Here is a 25,773-nt window from a genome sequence, read left to right as displayed (position 1 = left end):
CAGTGAGTGAGAGAGTGTGCGTGTGAGTTGAGTGTAGGATTGCGGGCAGCATGGCCTCCAGAGCGGGGTTCCTCCCGAGCAGCCCCGCTGGCCCCGGCGGTGCGAACCCCGGCGCCGCGGGTCCCCCAGGCGGAGTGCGGATGGCGGGGGTGCCACCGAGCGCGGGGGGCTACCGGGGTCTTCCCAGCCCCGCTGGACAGTACCCGGTAAGGCACCGCGGCGTCAGCGCGCTCCCTCGGAAAGTTCGGGAAAGCCGTTAGAGCCGTTATCTCCGTTTAACCCCCCGGTTCCCTGAACTCGGCCGGGTTCGTTATTCTCGTTACGAGCTCGCCTCGCTCGCTCGCACGCGCTTTGTCTGAGGGAGCGGCTAGCTTAGCTAAGCTAACGTTAACTGACACTACACAGAGCGCAGTTTGAGTCGCGCAGCGTTTATTTTATTCGAAATAAACACCAAACCTGTGCTTGGTGCGAACCCGCCGAGCCAACGCTACACCGCCACAGCCTCTTCAGCCATTCGGAGTGAAAACGTCACGGTAAAAAATGAGAGGAAAGCAGTTTTAGTTTTCCCTCTCCATTAGCACGAACGCTGGAACTTCCGCGTCTCCGAAGTGAAACCGCTTCTGTGAACACGGCTGAAATTTATGACCGTCACACCGAAACGAGCCGCCTGTTTCATGCTTAAAATATGCGATTTAACGTTTTTTTGTGTGTGAATAAAACTCGCTAAATTTCAGTTTTAAGATCCTGTCATCGCTGTTGAGCTTTGACGCGATGTTGCGTCACATCTCGAAAACAGACACGAAAACAAGGAGCTCCAAGAACTGAGTTTGGGTCTGGAGTCTGGGGTGGGCAATATAACGATATTTTAACCTTATCGTGATAAATTATGTCCCAATACACTTTTCTGAGCATATCGTGGATGTCGTCAGTACTTACAGAGTTCTGGTTTCATTATAAAGTGAGCATAATTAATTTTATTTGATTAGATTTGTAAAACACTGAATAAAGTGATAAAAGTAGGTTTATTATTTTTATCATCATCACAGTGTTTGTATATGTTGTGCTCCTGCTTCTATTTTGTCTGTTGCGACATATTAAAGTTCGGAAAAACTAAATATTGACCTGCTAAAAAAAAGTTAATTGAAAAACTGAATTTGTGTCTGCATTTGGGGGGTGGGCAATATGATGATATTTTATCTATATTGTGATAATTTATGTCCCAGTATGCTTATCTGAGCATGTCATGGATATCGTCAGAACTTGCAGAGCACTGGTTTCATTATAAAGTGAGGATAATTAATTTGGTTTAACCAGATTTAGTGCAGTGCAGTTTGTAAAACACTTGACTAAAATCGTTATAGTGGGTTTATTATTATTGTTGTTATTATTATTATTATTATTATTATTATTATCATTATAGTATTTTTAAATGTGGCACTCCAGCTTCTATTTTGGCTGTTCCGGCTTATCAAATCTCAGAAAAACTGAATATCGTTATGCATATTGTGTGTCATGAAAGTGTATTATAAAAGAGTTGTAATACAGTGTTTTTGCCATGTTGCTCATCCTCACCTGCATTGCTGTATTTTGTGTTGTAACATGTTTGTATATGTTTCTGACCCAGCGTCCCGGAATGCCACCCAGCCGAAGCATGCCCATGGGTGGGATAGGGCCAATGGGTTCCCCCATGCCCGGGCCATCCTACGGAAGCGGCATGCCCGGACGCCCCGGAATGCCTCATTCGTCGCTGGACCCAGCCCGCAAGCGACTGCTCCAACAGCAAGCGGGGGGGCTGATGGGACCCCGGAGAGGGTGAGCGCTAACAGGGGTATGGGTTCAGGTTGGAGCTAGCTGATCCCAGTGGTTTTGGGCAGTGGTATCCACCTGCAGAACCACAGTATTGCAACTTTCAGACCCGCACTTTCAGCTCCTGCGCCTCTGTTTAGGAATCGCGGATGTGCTTTGGCTCTCAGAAAGACAAGATTAAACAGTGGATTGAATATCTACTACATTACTTTTATTAGATGAGAGAAAACGGAGAAGCTCTCTGTATCAATAGTGACGTCTTTTGGTTTCTTTCACTACTAAGGTACATTTCGGTGCTGCCATTAAGCAAATCATTACTGATTACCCACTTGTTCATACAGCCAATCTCTCCGGCTCCACCGCCCCACACATTGCCTTTTATTTCATGATCACTTAGGCTCAGTTGCTCTCTACGTAATACGCAGTGTAGGTCTTAAAATACGGCACTCAGTGTGTAGTCTGTCTATAAAAAAAAAAAAAAGAGCCATTTGAGATTGTCACATGTGAACAATTCTCTACTGGATATACACTCACCGGCCATTTTATTAGGTACACTTGTTCGATTGCTTGTTATCACAAAAAGCTAATAAGCCAATCACATGGCCGCAACTTAATGCATTATGGCATGTAGAGGTGGTCAAGACAATTTGGTGAAGTGCAGACTGAGCACCAGAATGGGGAAGAAAGGTGAAAGTGACCTCACTTTACAAGTGACCTCCCTTTTGCCTCTGGAATTGTTTGTGTGCTCATCCATCCTCATTAGGTTCTCTTACAGCAGTGTAAAACCATCAGTGCGTCGTGAAGCAATTATATAAGGGCAACTACTGTCTTGAGTTCATGTTGTTACATTATAATGAATTATACTAATATTCATAAAAGAGCAGTTATTTTTTGGCCAAAATAAATTATTATTGTTACATAACACTGCATATATCATTAATGTCTACACTTCAGTTCAGTTGCTTGTTAACACAAATAGCTTATCAGCCAATCACATGGCCGCAGCTCAACGCATTTAGGCATGTAGAGGTGGTCAAGCCAACTTGCTGGAGTGCAGACCGAGCATCAGAATGGGGAAGAAAGGGGATTTAATTGACTTTGAACGTGGCGTGGTTGTTGGTGCCAGACGGGCTGGTCTGAGTATTTCAGAAACTGCTGATCTACTGGGATTTTCACGCACAACCATCTCTAGGATTTACAGAGAACGGTCAGAGAAAGCGAAAATATCCAGTGAGCGGTCAGTTGTGTGGACGAAAATGCCTTATTGGTGCGAGAGGTCAGAGGAGAATGGGCAGACTGGTTAAAGATGATAGAAACGCAACAGTAACTCAAATAACCAACCAAAATCTCGGAGGAATGTTTACAACACCTTGCTGAAAGTACGCCACGAAGAATTTTCTGAAGGCAAAAGGGGGTCCAACCTTTTACTTGCAAGGTGTACCTAATAAAGTGGCCAGTGAGTGAATATAGTGCACTATTTTTGTGTAGAAGTCCAAATTTCACAGAGTTTATTGAAAGTCGTTTACTCATTCTAATCAAAGCTAGTTTGAAAAACAGCTCTGCACAACTTGCTCCCAGAACTGTGTGATGCGTTCGCGTTCCCAGATGCGATGTGGACGTGGTCGGGGTGGCACAGAGATTTCAGCCCTCGTTTAACGGGCCATCGCTCATCCTGCCCCGTGTTTCTGAGCTGCAGACAGTCATTAAAAGATTGCAAATGGCTGTTAAGATGATTCAACTTAAAGCAAAATCCCAGTTAAATCCCTCCATCTTGCTTGTTTTGATGCAGCCCCTAATCATGGTAGCTTACGTCATCGTTTCTTCGCATAATTGTAGTGGACAGAAACACGACTTGATCCGTTTTTCTGCTGAAATACATGAGCATAGCGTTTGCTAGACGTTTGAATGGAAACCTGCTTTGTATGATGTAGAACGTTGTTTGTTGTTGGAAGCACGCTTTTCTAAGTGTGCACGTGAAGAGAAAGTGTGCAGAGTAGAACTCGAAATGGAATTACTAATTTGCTAATTAATAGCGATGAAGTGTGACTGATGAATTAAAAACAGCAGCAGTTTTTCAAAATTGCAGTCATTCAGAGTGGTTTGGTGCGACATGGTTCTTTACCATGGTGGTGAATGGAGCTCATCAAAGGTTGCCAGGATTTGTCACAAATATAATCATTTTATTTACTATCTAAAACCACCAGTGAAGCTACAAATGACTTCTGAGTTTTTATAAGTGATGTTGATGGTGAAACAGTGGAAAATCTAAAGTTTTCTTTGGGGACTTTGTTGCCTGGATGATTGGATTAAAAAATATTTTAGGCAAAAATCTTATCTCAAAAGTATAAAACACTGTCTTACCGGTGAATTCATAGCCATTTCATGTAGGAGCTTTCTGTGAAGGAGCTTTAAGAGGCATTTCAGGCTTTTCAGACGTCTGGTTCCCATCACCACCACTGTGAAGAATTCCGACTAATTCTGAAGGAACCTTGGGACATTAACTTTGAAGAGCTTATTAAGTTGATGTAATAATAAAAAATAGTGATCATATTATTGTTATAAGAAAAGTAGAAAATATCATGATGTTAAGTTTGAGTCCAGATTGTCCACCGCTGCTCTGACATGTTTGAAAACACTACTCATAGCAGCTCCACAAGCACTACTCTGTCAGTGTCACTGCTGTTCTGAGAATGATCCAGCACCCGAATAATATCTGGACAGCAGCAGTCCTGTGGTCAGAAGCTGCCCAGTGATGAATGAGGTGGAGGGGGCTGACAAATCATGCCTGACAGCAAAGGCTTGGGTTCCCCGAATAAACAGCTGTGAATACGAACAGAGGGCTGTTTAAAAGAGGTTGATCTTTTGGCTTGTGCTAATTGACAGTGGCTTGCCTTTGAGCTTAGAAAGGCCTTTTTGTCCTGTTAGTCAGAGATGCATTTGTTTACAAGCTGAAGGGTGGGCGAAGGCGTTGGTGTGAAACAAAGGAAGCTTAACTCTAAAGATGTCTCATGATCTTAACTGCTGGAATAGGCCGAGAGGCAGATGTGTGATTACAGCTGTGCCCACTGTCCAGTTTTAAAAACAAGGCTAGGATGAAGAACAGACTTGCTAATGTTGGATAAATTAGTGAGTCTGTTATTCAGGACGACTTTGTGTCAGACAGATCTCACTTTCTTGGAACTTCACCTGACCTACTAACCTTTTTATTCAGTTAATTAACTCCATTTCACAGCGGCTATAAATTGCATTTTCAGTGCATTTTGGCCTTAAATTGAAATATTTTGAAATAAATTTGAAATTATTTTATTCAGTTTAAATTAGGGGTGAGAGTATGATATTTTACCCGTATCATGATACGTAACACCACAGTATTTTTTTTTTTAAGCATATTGTAGATACTGTTAGTACTTAAAGCACAAACACTGAGTGCATTTGCATGCACTTATTATTCCAGTAACTGCAGAAAATCAGATTTTGTCAGTAATCCGTTCAACACATTTACATGCACTTAAGTAATCAGTTAATGGGGAAACTCCAGGTCTGCATGAGGCAGACAGTAATCAGATTTCTGCTTTGCAACCAGCCAGTAAACTCACAGATGAAGACATGATGTCATGCTGCGGGTTGTTTTTAAAAACATCAGACCACTTTACCTGAAAATATGAAGCGTCAGTGTTTCACTGCGTCTCCCAGTGACACTGCTCATTCACGGTACCACTGTCTGTTCTGCACATGCTTAGACTGAGAAATCGAAAGAAATCAGAGTAAGAGTTCGCTGCACGAATCTATTCAGATTTTTAGACCTTACTCCAGTCTAAGAAATCAGAGTGTGCTGTTAACATGACCATTTGAATAATCAGATAACTGCAGAAATCTGATTATGATCAGATTATTGAGTGCATGTAAACACACTCATCTAACCAATCACTGATCATCGTTTTTGATGTTCCAACGTTATTAATGTAGTAACTAATATTAACAAATGCATAACACTTATTATCACTTAGTCAACACAGTGAAGTGTTACCGAAGTGTCTTATTTGATTATATTCTTAAAAATGTGCACTTTGGCTGCTAATAGGCCTGCAGAAAGAAATGAATCATTCAGTGACTACTGTGTACCTGTTATATCAGTAATGTGGTCATAAAACTGAGGAACTGAAATGTGGGCCACAGAGTTGAATGGGTTCCTTAGAGTTTAATGGATTGAAAGACAGATTTAAATACTACAAATGACTTTCTTTCCTAATGCGAATTACATGCTGAGTAAACTGCCACCAGCAGCGATTAAATGTCATGTTTATCCAAATCGAATTTCTCAAGTTTCTGTTAATTCAGATTTTATTAGGTTTTTGTCTCTGTTTTTTTTGAGTTTTGGAATTTCATAGCTTTCATAACTTACGGTTAGCTTTCAGATTATAGGGATTATACAGGGTTCAAGTAATATATTGTCACTGTTGGGACAAAATCTCCTCATTGCATTTACAAGATTAATTAATTAATGTAAGAGGAATTTTACCAATATTTGTCATTTTGGAGTGTTTTTATTGTTCCATTCATCATGTATTTTTAACACAGTGTAAAGGGCGACTGGCGTATAACATAGTGAACAATGACAAAAGTGGAGATGTGAGTTTTGAAAAGTGAGTTTTGTGCCAACAGCGACGTTACGTACAAAGAAATATCGAGAAAGTTCTTAAATGATCTGCTTTAATGTTTCAGGATTAAAAGACGCAAGATGGCTGACAAAGTCCTTCCACAGAGGGTGAGTTTATCATCTTGCCTGAATCATTTTGTTGCGTTTGTTGTTTGTTTGTTTCCATAACCGCTTTTGTCATCACGCTGCTTTGCAGATTCGAGACCTGGTTCCAGAGTCACAGGCATACATGGACCTCTTGGCCTTTGAGAGGAAGCTGGACCAGACTATTGCCCGCAAGCGCATGGAGATCCAGGAGGCCATCAAGAAGCCCATCACGGTAAAGGGCCCTCCAATTTGCTGTATAGAGAAGGGACGTGGTCTTAAAGTAACTGAAGTATGAGGCTGTGGGTGTTTAATTTATTATGGGGAATTATTTTGGTAGAATTCAGATTTGTTTAAAAAATACACTGAATATACAGATGCGACTTCAGAAACTAGACAGTGGTAGAATATACACTCAACGGCCAATTTATTAGGTGCTAGTAGAAGGTTGGACCCCCTTTTGCCTTCAGAACTGCCTTAATTCTTTGTGGCGTACTTTCAACAAGGTGTTGTAAACGTTCCTCAGAGATTTTGGGTGGTTATTTGAGTTACTGTTGCCTTTCTATCATCTTTAACCAGTCTGCCCATTCTCCTCTGACCTCTCACATCAACAAGGCATTTTCATCCACACAACTGACCGCTCACTGGATATTTCCTCTTTTGCGGACCGTTCTCTGTAAACCCTAGAGATGGTTGTGTGTGAAAATCCCAGTAGATCAGCAGTTTCTGAAATACTCAGACCAGCCTGTCTGGCGCCAACAACCACGCCACGTTCAAAGTCACTTTAATCACCTTTCTTCCCCATTCTGATGCTCGGTCTGCACTCCAGCAAGTTGGCTTGACTACCTCTACATGCCTAAATGCGTTGAGTTGCGGCCATGTGATTGGCTGATAAGCTATTTGTGTTAACAAGCAACTGAACTGAAGTGTAGACATTAATGATATATGCAGTGTTATGTAACAATAATAATTTATTTTGGCCAAAAAATAACTGCTCTTTTATGAATATTAGTATAATTCATTATAATATAACAACATGAACTCAAGACAGTCTTACACACTGATGGTCTTACACAGCTGTAAGAGAACCTAATGAGGATGGATGAGCACACAAATTCCAGAGGCAAAAGGGAGGTCACTTGTAATGAGAGTGCTAATGTATTCATGCTGAACTACATTAGGCATGCTGAGAGGCTGTGGGACCACCTCCACATAATTAATGATGATGTGTTTTGAGTGAAAAAACTTGCCATTAAAATGAATAAGCTGTTCTTCTTGCATTGTATGGCTCTTCCTTCCATTCTAGAATAGATATTGAGGCCATTTGAAGAGGCGTTGGGCTTTCAGGCTTCTTTATTGCTTGGTTATGATTCCTCTAATTGTGTCCATCCATCAGCCTACTGGTTGTCCTCTATTCCCTGATTGCCAGGGCTGAGTGGGCATTTGCACTAGAGCTACTAATGTAGCTAACAAGTAATGGAAGCTTATACCTCACCAATTAGCACTGAGCAAACTGCATCCCACCATCATACGCTTGGCACAAACCATGTTCAGTTGGAAAGTAATCTCAAAAAACCTTGCTTGTTTTGTTTATTATTAAAATTTTTTTGGATGGATAAAATTCCAGCTTTAAAATGGCTTGAAAAGGTCTCCAAAATTGTAACTTTACAGGACAGGGTAAAAACATACGCTAATTTTAATGTAAGTCAATGGAACCAAACTTTTTTCCAAGTAATTTTAGGTCATTTCTTTTGATTCAATTGTCATGGAATTTACACATAATATATAAGACACTCATGCACAGTACACACAGACTAGTTTACAGCCTAATGCACAGCAGTATCAGCATGAATAATGAGTTTAAGGTGGCACAGAATTTAAAGTGGTGCTCCATTTAAGGTAGCACTAAAATTAAACTGGCACTGAATTTAAGGTGGAACATCATTTAAAGTGGAACTCCATTTAATATGTCACTGAATTTAATGTAGCGTAGAATTTAACGTGAGATTACATTTAAGCTAGCACTAAAATTAAAATGGTACAGAATTTAAGGATAAAACAATGTTAAACAGGGTCAGAAACCCTATAAGAAATCATATATTGGATTGATATCAAATGTCACCAATGGTGAGGTGTGTTAGACAGCAGTCAGTGTCCATGGCCATATACTTATGCAATGTAATGAACTTTTAATTGTAAATGATGTAAGTCTTCCTCACTGACAGTTTTTTGTTTGGACTATAAACACATGGAATTATAGTGGCAAGTAAGAAAGTTGAATGACTGGTTGGTGTTTTTGTCCCCTCTAGCAAAAGCGCAAGCTAAGGATTTACATCTCCAACACCTGCACACCTGGCAAGCCAGAGGGGGAGGAGGCTGAGAAGGTGGCATCGTGGGAACTTAGAGTGGAGGGCAAACTGCTAGACGATGTAAGTAGCGTCTATGCATGTATTTGACAGTATTAGGACGGCAGTGATTTGTGAGTGAAGCTCATCAGTCATCAGTGATGTCAATTATGGAAAAAGTTGACACATCACTGCACTGTAAACAAAGCCATTCTGTCAGATTCATATGATACATGTGGTCATTCTTTACAGATTGCAGTTAGTAGTGGGCGCTATGACCAGAAATGAATATCATGGTACAGTCTGATGTATTCACTATACAACTATAGTAAACCTACAGTAAATCTGTACACATTGTGTAAGAAATAAGTTTAAAAATATATAGTTAAATTTAAGTCAATATTGCTTTCTAACACAAGTCCCACAGGCCCAACAAAAACAGTACTACCTGTTGTTTCATGAATTTCTACAAGGGTGTCTAAACTTGGCTTCTTATTCACCAGCTTTCTGTTTGAATCTTCTCTTCCATCCTAAACGGGGTAGCAGTTTCATACTTTTTGGTAGATCTGAAAATTCACATAAGGAAGCATCCAAGCCACAGAAGTTTGGCAGTTGGTCTGGTGTTCATGTTAGACTAAAGCTAACCCCAAAAGACTGGCCATTCCTTTAAGGCCACTGCCTCAAATGCAGAGTGGACTATTTCAGATGCACTAGATTAAGCAGCAATGGGCATTTTCATTTGAAATGTGACAAACATCCCTGACTTGGCCACTCAGCTAAATGGGTGAAAGGTATTCCATGGTATTCAAAAATGATGCCAGTATGTAAAAATAATGACGATATTTCAAAATTCACCAATTTAGGTTTCTTAGGAGCTGAGCAATGGCTAAGAACTACGCTCACCACAGAGCACATTTGATATTTATTCTGACACCAGTCACTTGACTTGTGCTCACAGATATCCTCTAAAAGGGGGTCATAGCATCAGTTAGCTGGAACTGAGCCTGTGCTGCTGTGTGTGCTGTAATGGGCCTGCTGACTTAGCTCTCATTAGCTTAGCCAAAATGCTACAGCCCCTGACACCACAGAACAGGTGAGATTTCAGCTTTTTGTCACTCCAAAAGCAGCCACTCAACCTTTGCTCTCTCAGACGTTAGTTTTTATCATATAAACCTGTTTCAGCAGTCAGTCAGAATTGATCTGGACTGTGGCGTGTGGCACTGCTTGGTTCTGTTTAACCTGTTCTGCTTGCTAAGTTTAAGTTAGATCCAGACACCATTGAACATGTTTACTTTGGTCTTTCTGAGCACCAGTTGCTCAACTTAACTCCCTCAGATTTGAATCATCATCATCTAAACCTATGTCTGTACTTTAGTTAGCCAGAATTGAACGTGATCTGTGGTGAGCAAACTTGTGATCTTGCTGGCTAAGCTAATGCTAGTCAGTACTTCTCTCCTAGTTGGCAGCACTGTGTAACATTTATCAGATGTTTGATAGTTTGACATTTTTTAGAAAATTGAAAATTTGAAGTAGTGCAGGACAAGATGGCAAAAAAGTGTAATAAATGCTTTTACACTACTTACAACACCTGGGCCCTCCTTTTAATACTGTATACTGCTGTATTTCAAAGTACCATGTGTTTATAACCATGAGGTGCCGAGGAACCAATCACATACCAATTGTAAGAGGGGGTCATAGAGTTTCTGACTGTCAGTGGAAGACGGCTCCCTTCAGTCTGAGAGGAGATGAGGCCCCTGAGCAGAAAGTGCTCTGCGTACTCCGTCATAACTGTGCAGCGAGATTTTCATGGGCAGTGAAGCTCCAGCAGCTCAGAGCGTTCGGTATTGGTTCCACAGCCCAGGTGATCTACGAAATCACACTGAAAGAGCGGTGAGTGCAGCAACGTCCGACACGCTCAATCCAGTATGGGATGTGTTTGACTATGACGTTGATGTTGTCCGTACAGCTGAGACTGAGACCTTGTACAGTTCCATAATAAACTTTATGCTCATTTTAAACCATTTACAGTTTACTGCATTGTTCTGCAAAGATTTAGAAGTGAAATTAATCGTTTTAAAATCGGATGAGTCTTTTTTTAATCACTGTGTTTTGAAATGATTTGTAGGTTTTAAAAAGGGGGGATACAGCTCAACCCTAGACTATATCCCACCCTACTGTCCATCACAGCCCAACATCTGTTCCGCTGGGTGGCTGCACAGCACAGCGTTCCAAATATAGCACCAAATGTCAAACAACCGCTTGTAAAGTTTCACCACCACCGAAGCAGCCATCTCCACTTTAACAGCTCCGTCCAGCAGTGGTAGACCACTGAGTGACCGGGTCTGCTAGGACAGGGGTCTTATTTGGGTTTCTTTGACTGCTGAAGCTCCAGCTTGTATCAGAAACTCATGTCCTTACTGAACTCTCTCGAACCAGATGTGCTTTCAGGCTTTTCCCATGATTCCCTCCAAGTGGTGGCGTAATGTTGAGAGGGGTACAGAGGGGAGGCCAGAAAGAGGGAAGTGAAACGGCTGCATGTAGACACAAGGTTCTCGCAGGCTTGGGCCAACAGAGAGAGGCTGATTGAGCTGCAGCCACATGAAAAGAGGAAATGCTTTTTCTCTTTTGCTTCTCTCGCTCTGTCTCTTTTCTGCCTCAGTGGTTAAGGCATGCGTGGGACGGGAGGAGTGCTGCAGGGAAGAGAGAGAGAGAAGGTTGCGCAAATGGTGGGAGGGTTGTGTGTTTTGGAGTGTGTGTGTGTGTGTGTTTAATCCCAAATGCACAAATGTGGTCAGCGCTAAACAATGCAGCATCAATCAACTGCTTAGGAGCTGGAAGCAACAACACTTAACATTTCTCTCTGTCTGTATCTTTCTTTCTGCTGTTCATCTGTCTTTAGCCTGGGAAACAGAAGAGAAAGTTCTCATCCTTCTTCAAAAGCTTGGTCATCGAACTCGATAAAGAACTCTATGGTCCAGACAATCATTTGGTAGAGGTAAAGAATCCTGACATTTTCAGACTGAAGCCCTGCAGTCCATAGAATGAACATTTTCAGAACAGTTAACTCGGAGAAATGTGGTTCGAAGAGCACATCCTGTTTTTTTTTTTTGTTGTTTTTTTGTTGTTTTTTTTGCATTTTATTTTCAACGTATGACATTTTTGTGCATTTATGTACCAAAAACAGTCATTTTTTACATTCATATTTACAGCCTTTCTTTTATCCTTTAGACCAGGGGTCAGCGACATGCAGGTCTTTTACTGCCCTGTTGCGGCTCCACAGCAGGGTTTGATTTTTATGTAAAAATGAAGTAATCCTTTGTAGTAAAATAAAGCTCTGCTGATTGTTTAACACAGTTTCAACAATAAATGGTCTTAAAAGCTGCAGTTAATGTAGAACTGCTAATTCTCCCTTTAACCCTGAAGATCAGTGCAGACTGCTGGTCGCCACAGCAATTTGGCCTAGCCAGTAGCTCACAAAACGGCACCAGCCCAACCCTGCTGCAGCCCTAGACTACATCCCACCCTACTGTCCATTCATAATCACTCCAGCTGGTTTCCTGATGCATTTAATCTGCGTTGAGAAACGGTCAAACACTAAAAAGTTGCAAAGCTGAGGTTTGGACTTTGAGGAATAGGGAGCGAATCGTACATTTTAAAACTTTACCTGTGTTTACATACTACATAACCGAGAGATCATATCACTTCCGTTTTGAAAGAACTGCCCTGGCTACGTGTATCGTTCAGAATAGATTTTGAAGTTCTGCTTCTAGTTTTTAAGGCTCTAAATGACTATAAAGCACCACTTTCATTACAGTGTCTATCTGTTTATGCTCCTGCAGGTGATGTTAAATCTTCAGATACTGACCTTCTGCAAATACAGAAAGTAAATGTAAAATACAGAAAGCATCGAGAGACTATTTTGCTTCTAAACTGTGGAGCTCATTTCACCTCTTATTAGCCAGTCAAGCTCAGTGCTCACTTTTAAGAAACATCTAAAAACATATCTCTTTAACTCAGCGTTTAATTAAACCTCTGTCTCGTAGTGTTTACCTTTTAATTAGATCTTTTTCATTTTCTTATGATTCTAAATTAATACTCATAATTTATTGTTTTACTGTTAAGCACTTTGAGCTGCCACCTATATGAAAAATATTATATAAATATTATTGTTATTATTATTATTATTGTTATTACATCTTATTTAAATAAAAACATTGTTTGTCATGATATGGGTGCTTTAAGCCAGGGGCTCCCAATCCAAGTCTGCTTACCCCATGTTCTGCATGTTTGTGTTTTCTCTACTCCACACACCTGAACCAAACCACGAGGAGCCTGATTATTAATTAGCGACTTGAATCTAGTCTGATAGATGCAGGATAACACAAAAGACTGCAGTGTAATGTGTCCAGGACTGGGACTGGAGTCTGACGGTTTAAGCAAACATTAGAACAGCTCTAAAGTACCTTTAGTATATGTCATGTAGTGCCTAGACATGTGCACGTATTGTGTAATAAGGTATACCACAATATTTAATACATGTCATTGAGACATTGAGATCACTCAAACATTTGACATAGCTGCATCTTCGTCAAGCATGTTGCAGTTTCACCAGCGATTTGTAGATCAGAGCAGAGCAGCTCCAGTTTCCCATAAGTAGTATATTAAACCTAGTGAGGGAGAGTGAATATACAGCAGTGTTTGGTGGCAGTACAGCAGTTTGGTGCAGCAGTTTGGTGGTAGCTCCCATAGATGTGCTAGCGATTGTGAACATTTACATTTATGGCATTTGGCTGACGCTCTTATCCAGAGCGACTTACAATTTGATCATTTTACACAGGTAGGCCAAGGTGGTGTTAGGAGTCTTGCCCAAGGACCCTTATTGGTATAGTGCAGGGTGGTTACCCTGGTCTGGGATTGAACCCCAGTCTACAGTGTAGAAGGCAAAGGTGTTAACCACTACACTAACCAACCACAATTGCGTTGGTAGTGGCTACTTATGAAGTAAATGTTTCTGCTTTAAATACTTTTTTATTGTAATCATAATGAAACCATTTAATGAAATTTATTAGCAATTTTAAAAAAATCATTAAACAGCTACTATCTGGTGCAGTTTTTCTAAAACAGTGTGAGCATATGTCATACTAGTGCTCTTCCACAAGTGCATTCAGTAATCCTATGATATTCTGAGAACAGCAGCAGGAGAAGATTCACGTGTTGTAGAGGAAGCACAAGCTTGTCATCACACTCCCAAATTGGAAGCCGTTGTGCAATAGAGGAGACCAAGAAGAGAAGAAATTTGTTCTTCAGTCCAGATTCAAATGCGACAAACGATATGTATTGTAGACGCAATCAAAAAAAAGTATGCACAACAATGTGATTCCAAGGCCCAGCAATACAATAGACTACAATTAAGAAGATCCTTCTTTGGGGTGAAACATTGTTAGAAAGAAAAAAAAAAAAAAAAAAAAAATATATATATATATATATATATATATATATATATATATATATATATATAGTACTGGCTGCTTTTATTCTTTAGGTGAAGTAGGAGGTATCTAGAATGCTTATGGGCTGGGATTGTAGAACTGAGCTAGGTTGTAACTGATTACAGGATGGGATTGTCTAGTTTTTGGATGTCACTGTGGGATTGTTTGTGCATTGTGATTGTTACATTGGATATATGTGTTTGTAGAGTGTAATTGTGTCTTTGTTCGGCCTTCAGTGGCACAGGATGCCCACAACTCAGGAGACAGATGGCTTTCAGGTGAAGAGACCTGGTGATGTCAGTGTGAAATGCACTCTCCTCCTCATGCTGGACCACCAGGTAACACACACACCCTCCACAACTAGTCTTACTACTTTCTTTATCCCTTAGCCCAAGGGTCGGCAAAATGCAGCTCTATTACTGTCCTGTTGTGGCTCTAAAACAGCATAAGGTTTGGTTTGTAGGTAACAATAAAATAATCCTCCTTTACAGTAAAATAAAGCTCTGCTTATAAGAAAAAGAGATTAAAAAAATACAATTTTAAAAAGAAATAAAATAAAACCGGGGGGGTGGGGCAGCAGCTGATATCCATGATCAACTATGTGATCGCCTCCTTGTTCTCTCTGTGCCTCTCTGTCCCAGCCTCCGCAGTATAAGTTGGACCCACGGCTGGCCCGGCTCCTGGGGGTCCACACCCAGACCAGAGCAAGCATCATGCAGGCACTTTGGCTCTACATCAAGAGCAACAAACTGCAGGATTGCCACGAGAAAGAATACATCAACTGCAACCGCTACTTCAGACAGGTACAGCCGAGAATTTACTGTTGGCCCCTCCTCATTCCTTTATAAAGGAATTTTTGAGAGATATTCATACTTTTCTTTTGCTCCTCCATGGCTCTTTATTATTCTTTATTCCATTTATTATTATTTAGAATTTTCCCATAGCTAAATATTTGGTAACCGTCTGTTTGCTTGTCTGATCTAATTAGTATGTTGCATGTCATGTATATATGCCCTCAATGAGACGTGTAACGTACTTGATTTTGATTCTTAACCCAAATGTTGTAGATCAGCCAAAACATACTTGGTGTCTGAAATTGCTTCATTACATACTCTTAATCTATAAATCTGATCTGAAAGCCTGACTTCATGCAGATTGAGGCTCTTGTGCAAGGATTTAGCTTTCTAGTTCTAAATTTTAGAACTAAATAAGCTGATCGAGTACATTTGGGGTAAGAGGAACATTTATGTAAATTTGTTTCTCCTGCTAGGATGGGTTATTCTGTGGTTGTGCATGTTATTTAGAAAATATTTAGACTTTACACGACCTGCAGCTGACAGCTTAACCACAATTCATTAAGACTCAGAAAACAAACAGGGTTAGGACCATGTAACTCGCTTGCATTCATTCCAGAAGCCAGGCTGCAGATGAGAAAGGTGGGTCCTCAGAAGCACTGTCCTATGAAGGTCACTCGTTTGTATCACACAATGTGAAATGTAACAGTCTACCAAGCCTGCTTTGTCACGTCAGCATAAAGGAGATGTTGCAAAATCTGATGGTGGAAATACTGTGTATGTGAATGATTGTAAAAACGTGCTGTCTTGCAAGCTAAAAACTGTCCTAACTGAAAGCAGGTGAATTTGACCCTGTTAAACAGAGACACAACTAAGGGAATAGCATATTGTTTTTTTACTGTATATTAGACAACATGGCCTTTGTGCCAGACTCATCTGCAAAGGATTATGGGTGGCAAAAGACCATGACAGATACTCTGGTTATGTCCTAAAACATGATCAGAATGTAGGCTGCATTTCTTGACTGCAATCAGGGGTCCTTATGATCCTTCGTTAATGTATTGGTCTAGAAATGCAGCACTCCTAGACTGCAGCCTGCACACAATGGTTCTTCAAGGGTTCTTTAGTAAGGGAATTTGTTCAAAATAGAACCACAAACACTCCAAAAAAAAACATTTTCATGATTAATGGGTTCTTTGTGTCACAAAATGGTTCTTCAGATTGATGGAAAATGTGCTATAGATGGATCTATGCAGAGCCATTTTCCAAAAGGGTAGTGAAAAAGGTTGCTTTATTTTTGCATGCTTGACATGGTAACAATAGAGGAACCCTTTAAAAAAACCTTTTATATTTTTTAAACAGAACCCTTTAATCATGCAAAAGGTTCTTGAGTGCGTGTTGATGGTTTCTTCATAGAACAGTTTTCTTTACTAAAGAACCTTTGAAGCACCATCATTTTTAAGAGTGTAGCTTTTTGAGCGCAGTTCAAAATATCTGCTGGATATTAACCACGTTCTGTGATTACAGTCACTAATGATATATTGTGTGTTGTTCTGTGTGTTGGTGCAGATTTTTGCCTGCCCTCGGATGAGGTTCTCTGAGATACCCATGAAGCTGGCTGGGCTCCTGCAGCACCCCGACCCCATCGTCATCAACCACATCATCAGGTGTGTGTTTGCACACTGCATTTGCTGTCTAGTCCTGGTGTCTGGCTACTGTTACATAACTAGGCTGAAAGGACACCAATCGTTTTGCCTTATTCTGACACAGATCTGATTTTTCCTTCATGTTTGGTCCTAAATTGGCTACAACTATGATTGATGGTCATGTGACCTTAATGAGAATCAGGTCAGAATAATATTTTTTCCCCCACTGTGCATGCAGCATTGTTTAGTCTTAATGTGGCAGCAGCGGCAAACCATAAGTTTGTGGCCATAAGTGGTTCAAAAACATCTGATCCTTCGTCTTGTTCTAATAACAAACAGCTGAGAGCTGCTCACAGTGGATCATCGAAGGATTGTTCTGCTGGTTAGTTTGCCGTTCATGACGCACGTGAGTCATTCATGTGACATTATTGATTAGGATGTGCACAAGCGGCTTGTTTCAGGACACAAGTTTATTCACATTAATGGCAGATTTGAGTCACCTACCTACACATATGTGAACCAAGATTGGATTTGAGCCAAAAATCACAATTGAGTAACGAGGCTTGTAATGTGAATGTAGCCTTTGAGAAGGGATTGTTCTTAGTCATGACTAGTTTTGTTTGTGGGGCCTGTGATATTTGTTCATGTTACTGTAAAGTAGGGTTGCAGTGATTAGTTAAGTCGACAACGTTGATTATGAAAAATGTGTCAACTTGGATTTTTAATGGCTTTACTTATTATAGTGCTCTGTAAAGCCTTGTGTTCACTACACATCTATTTGGGTGAACTTTTAAGCTGCTGCTGAACCGAACTGAACTTGCTGAACTCAGGTGAACTCGCGCATTCTCATGTTAATAAGTCATACTTATAATAGGAGACCCAAATAAACAAATGTGGAGCTGCTGCTGTTTTCTCTGCCATTTGCGCTGATGCAGTAAAGAAGCAGCTGGTAAACATGTTAATTCATGGATTTAAAAACATATATTTCAAAAGTTTTAAATGTACATAAACTCGGTTGTGTTCATGCCCTAAATTCAGCACATTAAAAAGCTTCGCTCCACACGTGAGACCTTTTGCCATTTTTCTTTGTTTACTTTCTGCATTTTCTTCATTAACACTCTCAGTTTCCATTGCCTTATACGAGAGTCATTAACCAGTTTACACTAAATTACGCCCAGCAATAAAATGTTTGATAAACGAGATTGGGAAGCCAAAAATCAGATTCTGTGCCCCTCACACGTGATTCGATTCTCTCTCCAATTATTGTCTCTGACTGACCCCAAAGACTGCAGGTTAGAGTCAACCAGCACAGACTCAGTCAGACTGAGAAACAGGGCTAAAATTGGGGTAAAAGTCGTGTAGTGGTGTAGTGTAACCCCGGCTTACTGCTGTATCATGTTCATTTAGTGCTGAGGTTGTTCTGACAGATTGCAGTATGCTACAGGAAGCATAGGAGGCAATATGGTGTTTGTTGTTTCACAGACAGTGTGGTGACTGTGGTGGTCCCACCTGCCAAGCTTGTACGTCCAGCACCATAGATGCCGCTGCATTGGCTGAAGTTACTCACATGCTTCCAGCATTGCTTACGTGAATGTCAAGAATGATCAGATTCATAAAAACATACAAAATATGCGTTTTTGTTCTTCAGAATAGCTGACAGAGGAGACTGTTTTGACAAGACAGCGCAGATTACGGCAGTTGTCAGTTAACGGTTTTTAAACAAATATTGTGATGGCCGAAAGGCTGTTTCATTTCAAGAGGGATCTTTTGTTAGGATTGAAGTTACCTAAACAGAGTGTCCATGATTATTGATATAATGATACACATAACTACAGCCACTGTTGTCCCATCATTAAATAAGATAGATAGCATTGCAACGAGGGGATCTCAAGAGATTATATTAGTTAAACACAAAATAGCTAAATAGCTGGTGAGCATTGGAGTTGGCTACTTGTATGAAATAAGTCATAAATAAATTAAAAAAAAATTACTCCTAGGTTATCATTGCTGTAGCTAAACTATACCTAATGGCAAGTAAGATCAGATGATTCCCAGGCAGACAAGCTTCGAGAACCTTGAAAGATGGCAGTGGCAGAAACGGGTAGGAGTGCTTACACACTTCTGCTAATTAGATAGTCATTAAGTAAATTATTTAAATATTAGAAAGAATCTTTAGTCCCAGCTCTACAGTAAAGCAATAAAGGCATTTATCAAAGACTTTTTGGCACCAATTGTCATTGTGCTGTTGGCTATGGGCAGCGTGGACCCCAACGACCAGAAGAAGACGGCCTGCTTTGATATTGATGTTGAAGTGGATGACCCACTGAAGAGCCAGATGACCAGCTTCCTTTCCTCTACCACCAACCAGCAGGAGATTGCTGCCTTGGAGATGAAGGTGTGTGTTTGCTTATGAGAAAGTGGGTTTGTTTGGAAGGGTAAACCTACACTTGTAATTTGAAAATCTTTTTGTACACACACTGCCTGTCTATCAAACTTTAGGGGATGCCGAGCTTTTCAGAATGTTTTTAATACAAACAAGCATATTTTCATTTGACAGTTTGCAATAACCTGAACGAAAGACCAGGTTTATTTAGAGGGAAACGATGGCCTCTTTTCCATTGTTGAGCCAAATGGTTCTGAGGGCCGTACTGGGCCGTTCCTCGCTGGGCCAGACTCGCGAGACTGGTTACAGTTTCTGTTTCCCTCTGTTGTACCCTAAATCAGAACCAGGAAAAATCAGTACACAAGAAAAATATATGAATGAATGGCTAACTGCTAATAGCAACATACCCACCACAAACACATTTGATTCCATCTGTCACTCCCAACTCCAGTCTCTCACATCCTCTCATCTTGTTTATCCTCTAAACGGGTGGTATTTCGGCATCTGTTACTGTAACAGCCTGTACTGCAGTGGGTTTTACCTGTAGCCTAACTACATAAGCATTAGCGACGTCTGGCAGGGTGCACCTCAAAGCACTCAAATTTATGCTCTCAGATATGAGTCTTTATCCTCTAAATGGGAGTTTTTAATCATCGGTTTGCTATAATTGAACCCGTACTGCAGTGGGAGGCACCTGCGTTAGCTAAGCTTAACAGGTTACAGCTTAAAGCACTAACAGAATAGGTCTGATTTCAGCTCTCTGTCACTCCAACACCGATCAGTTGACTTTGTGCTCGCTATTGTAAGTTTTATATCATCTATACTTATACGTAATATTAGAGCAGTTAGTCGAATCAAACCTGCACTGGGGTGTTTGGATCTCTTTCGCTTTGATGGGCAGGAGAGAGGTGTTGACTAGCATTAGCTAAGCTAGGAGGCTCCAGCTTCAGACACCAGAGAACAGGTTCATTTCATTTGATATTTTGATGTTTATTGAATGATTGATGGATTTGATATTGTGCACTGCTTTCGTTGATTTGCGCAAACTGAATTTATTTCAATGCTTTCAAATTTGAATTGGCACAGTGGGATGCTGTGGCACAATAGCCATAAAAACAGAACCAATCAGCGTCGTCGTTATGTCATCCCACCGAACGTTTCTGTGGCCCAGAGTACGGTTAGCTAAGTGTGCCCAAAAAAACGGGTTGAGTCTGGTTTCTAAGAGTTTCCTTGTCAAACCGTGTCCATGTGGAAACTGGAACTGGCACTGGAACGGTTACCGTCTGTGCTCAGAACCGTTCGGCCCTGTAGTTGAAAAGAGGCCAATGTCCCCGCCAGAGCTCATGAATCCCCTTGTTGTAACGTCAGCACTGAAACTTTTCAGATTTTTAAACCACATTTGGGTCAGAATACCTTCAATGTGTTCGTTGAACAACAGTTTAGAAAAGAACACTTTAACATATTATATAGACAGAACCTTAACAATGTGTAAATAATAACACTTTAATGAGCAAAATATACCCAAAGTGTTAAAGTTTTTGAATGAAGGCAGTGTTGTTTATGTTTATATGTAATCTGTTTCTCATCAGATCCACGAGACCATCGAGTCCATAAACCAGCTGAAGACCCAGAGAGACTTCATGCTGAGCTTCAGCAACAACCCCCAGGACTTCATCCAGGACTGGCTTAAGTCTCAAAGCCGAGACCTCAAGGTACCTCCCTAGAAGCTTGTCAGAATGAGAGTGGGGCTGAAGTATTTGAACTAAGTGGTTAAATGTGCCTCTAAAAACATTTACAGGCAGTGAGACTGTTGCTGGATTCCATTAAAAACTCATTCAGACTGGTGACGGGTCCAATCGCATCACATGGAGTGAGAGGCATTGCAGGACACTTGTATGAGAGGGAGGGAGAGAGAGAGGGCGAGAGAGACTGAGGAGGAGAACTTGGCGTGTTTTCTCTGCTTGACCGTTTGCGTCTGCTTTGTGTTTGTTTGACTCAGCTGATGACGGACACTGCCGGGAACCCTGAGGAGGAGAGGAGGAGCGAGTTCTACCAGGCTCCCTGGGTCCAGGAGGCTGTGGGTCGTTATGTATTCTCCAAAGTATGTGTTGGAAAAATGGTTCCCAATGTAGGTTGGAAACCAAATTGTCCACTGATCATCAGTCTTAACTTGACAAAGCTGTAAAAATGTAGAATGTGTTTCGCTCAGTTGGCAATTTAGAGTGATGGTTCAGTCATGTTTGGTGTAAAGTTTGTTTCTTTATGATGCACAAGCAGTTAACAAGTAATAGAAGCCTATGCCTCACCAATTAGCATTGTGTAAAATATACCAAATCATTACACTCTGAGTTGTTTAGTAATCTCAAAAAGGCTTGCTTATGTGGTCTTTGACCCTAAAATAAGTGTACACTGTAAAAATCTACAAATGTAGGACTCAAGATGGCTGTAACTGTTGTTTTTAGCTAAGCAATAAGTTTGCGCAGTACTAATTGGTTATAAGTTATTGCTCATTAGCTACTAGGAATGCATCTATACCATTTTTTTTCAGACCTAGTACGAGTACATTTTTAAGGACTTAGCCAATACAGATACCATAATGAGTAACCTGCATAGCATTAAATATTTATTAGTGTAAATGAGAACGTTAGCAATCAAAACGTTCAAAACTAACTGATTTTAAATTATGTGTATTAGCTTGTTATGCTACATTAGTTACTATGCAACAAGTAAAGCATTTCTGTATAGCTGTAGGAAAAGTACATTTCATAGTTTTGATCCTCTTCTGTCTCTGTAGCACAGCGACAGCATTAATCACATCCGAGCATAACACTTGTTGAGTTTTATGTCTTGGTGTCTTTTGTTTGGCTGGTTGAGCTGAATGAAAATATACTGTGAAACTTGTTCCTTAGTGATAGCTCACACTGTTCAAAGCTCGGGGTAAAAATACCAGCAGCACTGCTGTGTCTGATCCACTCAGACCAGTACAACACATACCAACACACCACCACCATGTCCGTGCCACTGCAGTGCTGAGAATGATCCACCACCCAAATAGTACCTGCTCTGTGAGGGTCCATGGGGGTCCTGACCACTGAAGAACAGGGTAAAAGGGGGCTAACAAAGTATCAGAGAAACAGATGGACTACAGTCTGTAACTGTAGAACTACAAAGTGCAGCTATACAGTAAGTGGAGCTGATAAAATGGGACTATGAGCATAGAAACAAGGAGGTGGTCATAATGTTATGCCTGATTGGTGTGTATAATACTAAAATTAAAAATAAGACAAAAATATAAACCCTATCCTTCCCAAAAATTAACAATATAAAAAAATTATAAATAATATTATAAATATTAAACATACTGTAAGGAAAGTTCTAAATTCCATGATATTTATGTTTTCAGATATCTTATCAGTTTGAACAGAGAAAAAGCCAGTAGTGCTACATTTTAAAAATTACTAATCAAAAACTGGGAATATGGTGATTTTTATTCAATATTTGGCCTAATATTGCACTAACCAGTTGTGGACGAAGTACAAAAATCATGTACTTGAGTTAAATTAGAGACACCCAAAGTAAAATATCCATCCATCCATCCATTTTCTATTACTCCAGTAAAAATAGAAGTTCCTCCCTTTAGACCTCCCCTTGAATAGAAGTACTAAAGTATTTGCCTTTAAATGTACTTAAGTATCAAAAGTAAAAGTACTAAAAGATTCATTATGACTCTTATGTCATATTATCCTTTTTGTAACAAGCAAAGTTTCAGTTTAAGATTTATTTACAACTTAGTTCCAAGTTTAAGTTTAATAAAAACTGGCTTTAAACTCAGGATCACAAATGAGCTCCTTTACTATGTTGATCTGTAGGCGTCTGTTCATAAACATAAACCAGCCCAAACTAATTTACTATAAAATGAAATGGTGTTTGTATAAATTCAGTAAAAAGCCGCGTCAGTCACGACTGCATATGTGGACATATTTCTATATTGTGCTCTATTTACACAAAGTTAGGTTAGTTCATCATTTATGTTGAACAGACTCGCCCAAAATTTTACACTGCTGCACTGACGTTGAACCGTGTGCTGCACTGGGTCGGTATGACCAACAGGTCAAAACCAGCTCTAAACAAAGTGACCGCTGGGCCCTGATTGGTGCTCTTGCTTTGCACTTCTTTCGTTTTGACATGTTACGTTTTTATACACACAGAAACCAAAAGAAACAACAGATTTCTCAAAATGTAGTGGAGGAAAATGTCAGATATTTGACATTGAAATGTAGTGAAAGTCAAAAGTCACCCAAAAAACTTCAGTACAGATACACAAAAAAACTACTTAAGTACAGAAACTAATTACATTTACTCAGTTACTGTACACCACTGGCACTAAGCCCAGTTAAACAGGACAAATTTGGCTCTATATATTGAAACATGCAGTTAGTCGGTTTTATACAGTACAGACAAAATGTTCAGAAAAATGTACTGTATTGTATTGTGACATAATTTGTCACAATAATAATACATATTATCATATTGCCCAGCCCTACTGCAGATACAAGTGCTACAACGGTCTCTCACAGCTCATCTGCAGCCTTCACATTGAAGCAGGTCTAATGAGGTATTATAACTGGTTTCATGCCTTGTGTTTGCCGTTCACAGGTACAGCAGAGAAGGCAGGAGCTGGAGCAGGTACTGGGCATTCGCCTCACCTAAGCCTCAGAGGCTGAGGGTAAGGAACTTCTGAGTGCTCATCTTGGACCGGCCTTCGCCCACCGACTCCTAAATAATCCTAACCAACAGGATAAGTTGGAGGGAAAGTGCTGAGTCCTAGATCAGTGCTATTAATCCATGAATGCAGATGCACACTTCTCTTCGGCCCTTCAGAAAGGGGTTCGGCTGTATTCCGCAGGAAGACCAACTTCAAATGCTGCGACAGAATGGCTCAACTGGAATGTGGTTTTTTTTGTTTGTTTGTTTGTTTGTTTGTTTGTTTGTGTATTTCAAACATATCTTCTTCAGAGTAATGTGCAACATTACATACACATGTCCTTAATTTTACATGCGATTTTCTGTTTCTAGTCCTGGATGTTGGACAGCGTTGTGCTATATCGCTGGTGTTAGCTCTTATACTCTTATGTGCTTTTTGAAGCATTCGGTGTTTCTTATCAAGCTTGCCTTTTTTTTTTTTTTGGAAAGAGTTTCTGATCCCAGCAGCTCTGCAAAGCCACAACTACTTATTCTTTCTTTAGCATTTTTGCCTGCAAGAGTCAACTGTGTACTAAGATAGAAGCTTCGAATTAATTAGCTAGAATAGGGCGTAGACTTTGATATAGATGCAGGAATCCATCTCTGTCAGACTCTCAGGAAGAAGATGCTGATCTGTGTTGAAGAGCCATTGTTTGGTCCACTCAAGCCTGACAGAGACGTTTTGCTTCAGACGATTCAAGGTCCCCCCACCCCCTTTCTCCTCCGGTGTTTACAGACTGTTTTGTGTTGTTAGGCTGTTTTACTGTGACTGTGCCAGACGTAGCTGTGAGCGAACACAGCTAGAGATCGTCGTACTTGTTTGTTACAGTGGGTAGGATTATAAGCCATTTTAATATTTTTCATAGTCAACATTGAGATGCCATAAACTTAAGGATTTCTGATACCTGAAAGAATTCTGATGCCTTCTGTCTTCTTAAAGGAATAGTTCCTCTAACCCCAAAAACAGTCGATCAGCCAGAACATGTTAGGGGTCTGAAGTTTTGCTTTAATAGTTTTGCGCTCGAGCTACAAGGCTAATGTAGCTTATTCCATAAGTAATGGAATCGAATTAAAAGCTAATTACTGTTGTTTGCTGAATTTAGCGTATTGGGGGGGGGGTAATTTTTTTTTTTTCCAAACAGGTTTAACTCAGCAAGTAATTCAAAATTGTGCACTAAATTATAGAAAAATGCCATATATAACTATATATAATTCATATAACTCTGTAGATCTGTTAACTTATTTTCACATAGAAAATCAACAAAATGTGTCATTTGACCAGAGGTGTTAAAAATTTTCCATATAACTGTAGATCACACTGTTTTATACAGTGTCAAAGTGCAATTTAAATGATTAGCAGCTTAACATTCTCAATTAATTTCCTCTAATAAAGGTGCACAGTATGTTATTGTGATAATGAGCGTGTTCACTTATAATCCGGTAACTGCAGAAAATCCAATTTTATCAGTCTGATTAATGCATTTACATGCACTTGAGTAATCAGATAATGAGGAAACTCTAGGTCTACATGAGTCACAGTAATCAGATTTAAAAAACTAAACTTTTTAAAAAACATTTTGTCCTTTTACCTCAAAATATGAACACACATTTATCTAGAAGGTGAAGAATATTTAAATCCTTCATTTCATCAAGGATGTATTTGGTTTCAGCGCCGCTCCAAGTTTTCGCTGCGTCAGTGTCAACACTGCTCGCTTATTTCCTGTACCGCTCTCTGTTCTTGCACATGCTCAGACTGAGAAATAAGAAAGAAATCAGAGTGAGAGTTCACAGCACTGAGAAATCAAGATTACTGAGCTAAAATCCAG

The 25,773-nt window shown here is 40.1% G+C and overlaps 1 protein-coding gene across 2 annotated transcripts; it reads left to right on the top strand.

Annotated features, from left to right (window-relative positions):
- Nucleotides 1-25,773, top strand: smarcd2 (SWI/SNF related, matrix associated, actin dependent regulator of chromatin, subfamily d, member 2). Of its 2 annotated transcripts, none has more exons than XM_017682063.2 (13): nucleotides 1-206; nucleotides 1,625-1,812; nucleotides 6,529-6,571; nucleotides 6,660-6,782; nucleotides 8,857-8,976; nucleotides 11,792-11,887; nucleotides 14,618-14,719; nucleotides 15,023-15,184; nucleotides 16,745-16,842; nucleotides 19,081-19,216; nucleotides 20,794-20,916; nucleotides 21,204-21,305; nucleotides 23,861-25,773. In XM_017682063.2, the coding sequence occupies exons 1-13, from the start codon at nucleotides 51-53 to the stop codon at nucleotides 23,912-23,914; spliced, it is 1,503 nt and encodes a 500-aa protein (XP_017537552.1). In that variant the 5' UTR covers nucleotides 1-50; the 3' UTR covers nucleotides 23,915-25,773. The 2 variants fall into 2 exon arrangements, with proteins under 2 accessions (XP_017537552.1, XP_017537551.1); XM_017682062.2 differs by having other exon boundaries at nucleotides 21,204-21,332.

The sequence above is a fragment of the Pygocentrus nattereri genome, chromosome 13 (assembly GCF_015220715.1).
Source record: "Pygocentrus nattereri isolate fPygNat1 chromosome 13, fPygNat1.pri, whole genome shotgun sequence".
NCBI lineage: Eukaryota > Metazoa > Chordata > Actinopteri > Characiformes > Serrasalmidae > Pygocentrus > Pygocentrus nattereri.
This window is presented reverse-complemented; position numbering and strand designations above follow the sequence as displayed.

Bases quoted from the DNA above. Each gene is read 5' to 3' on its own strand.
- smarcd2 (XM_017682062.2), top strand. From the start codon at position 51: ATGGCCTCCAGAGCGGGGTTCCTCCCGAGCAGCCCCGCTGGCCCCGGC. The intron at 19,217-20,793 runs GTGTGTGTTTGC...GTTTCTCATCAG, and splicing joins TTGCTGCCTTGGAGATGAAG to ATCCACGAGACCATCGAGTC. The intron at 20,917-21,203 runs GTACCTCCCTAG...TGTTTGACTCAG, and splicing joins CTCAAAGCCGAGACCTCAAG to CTGATGACGGACACTGCCGG.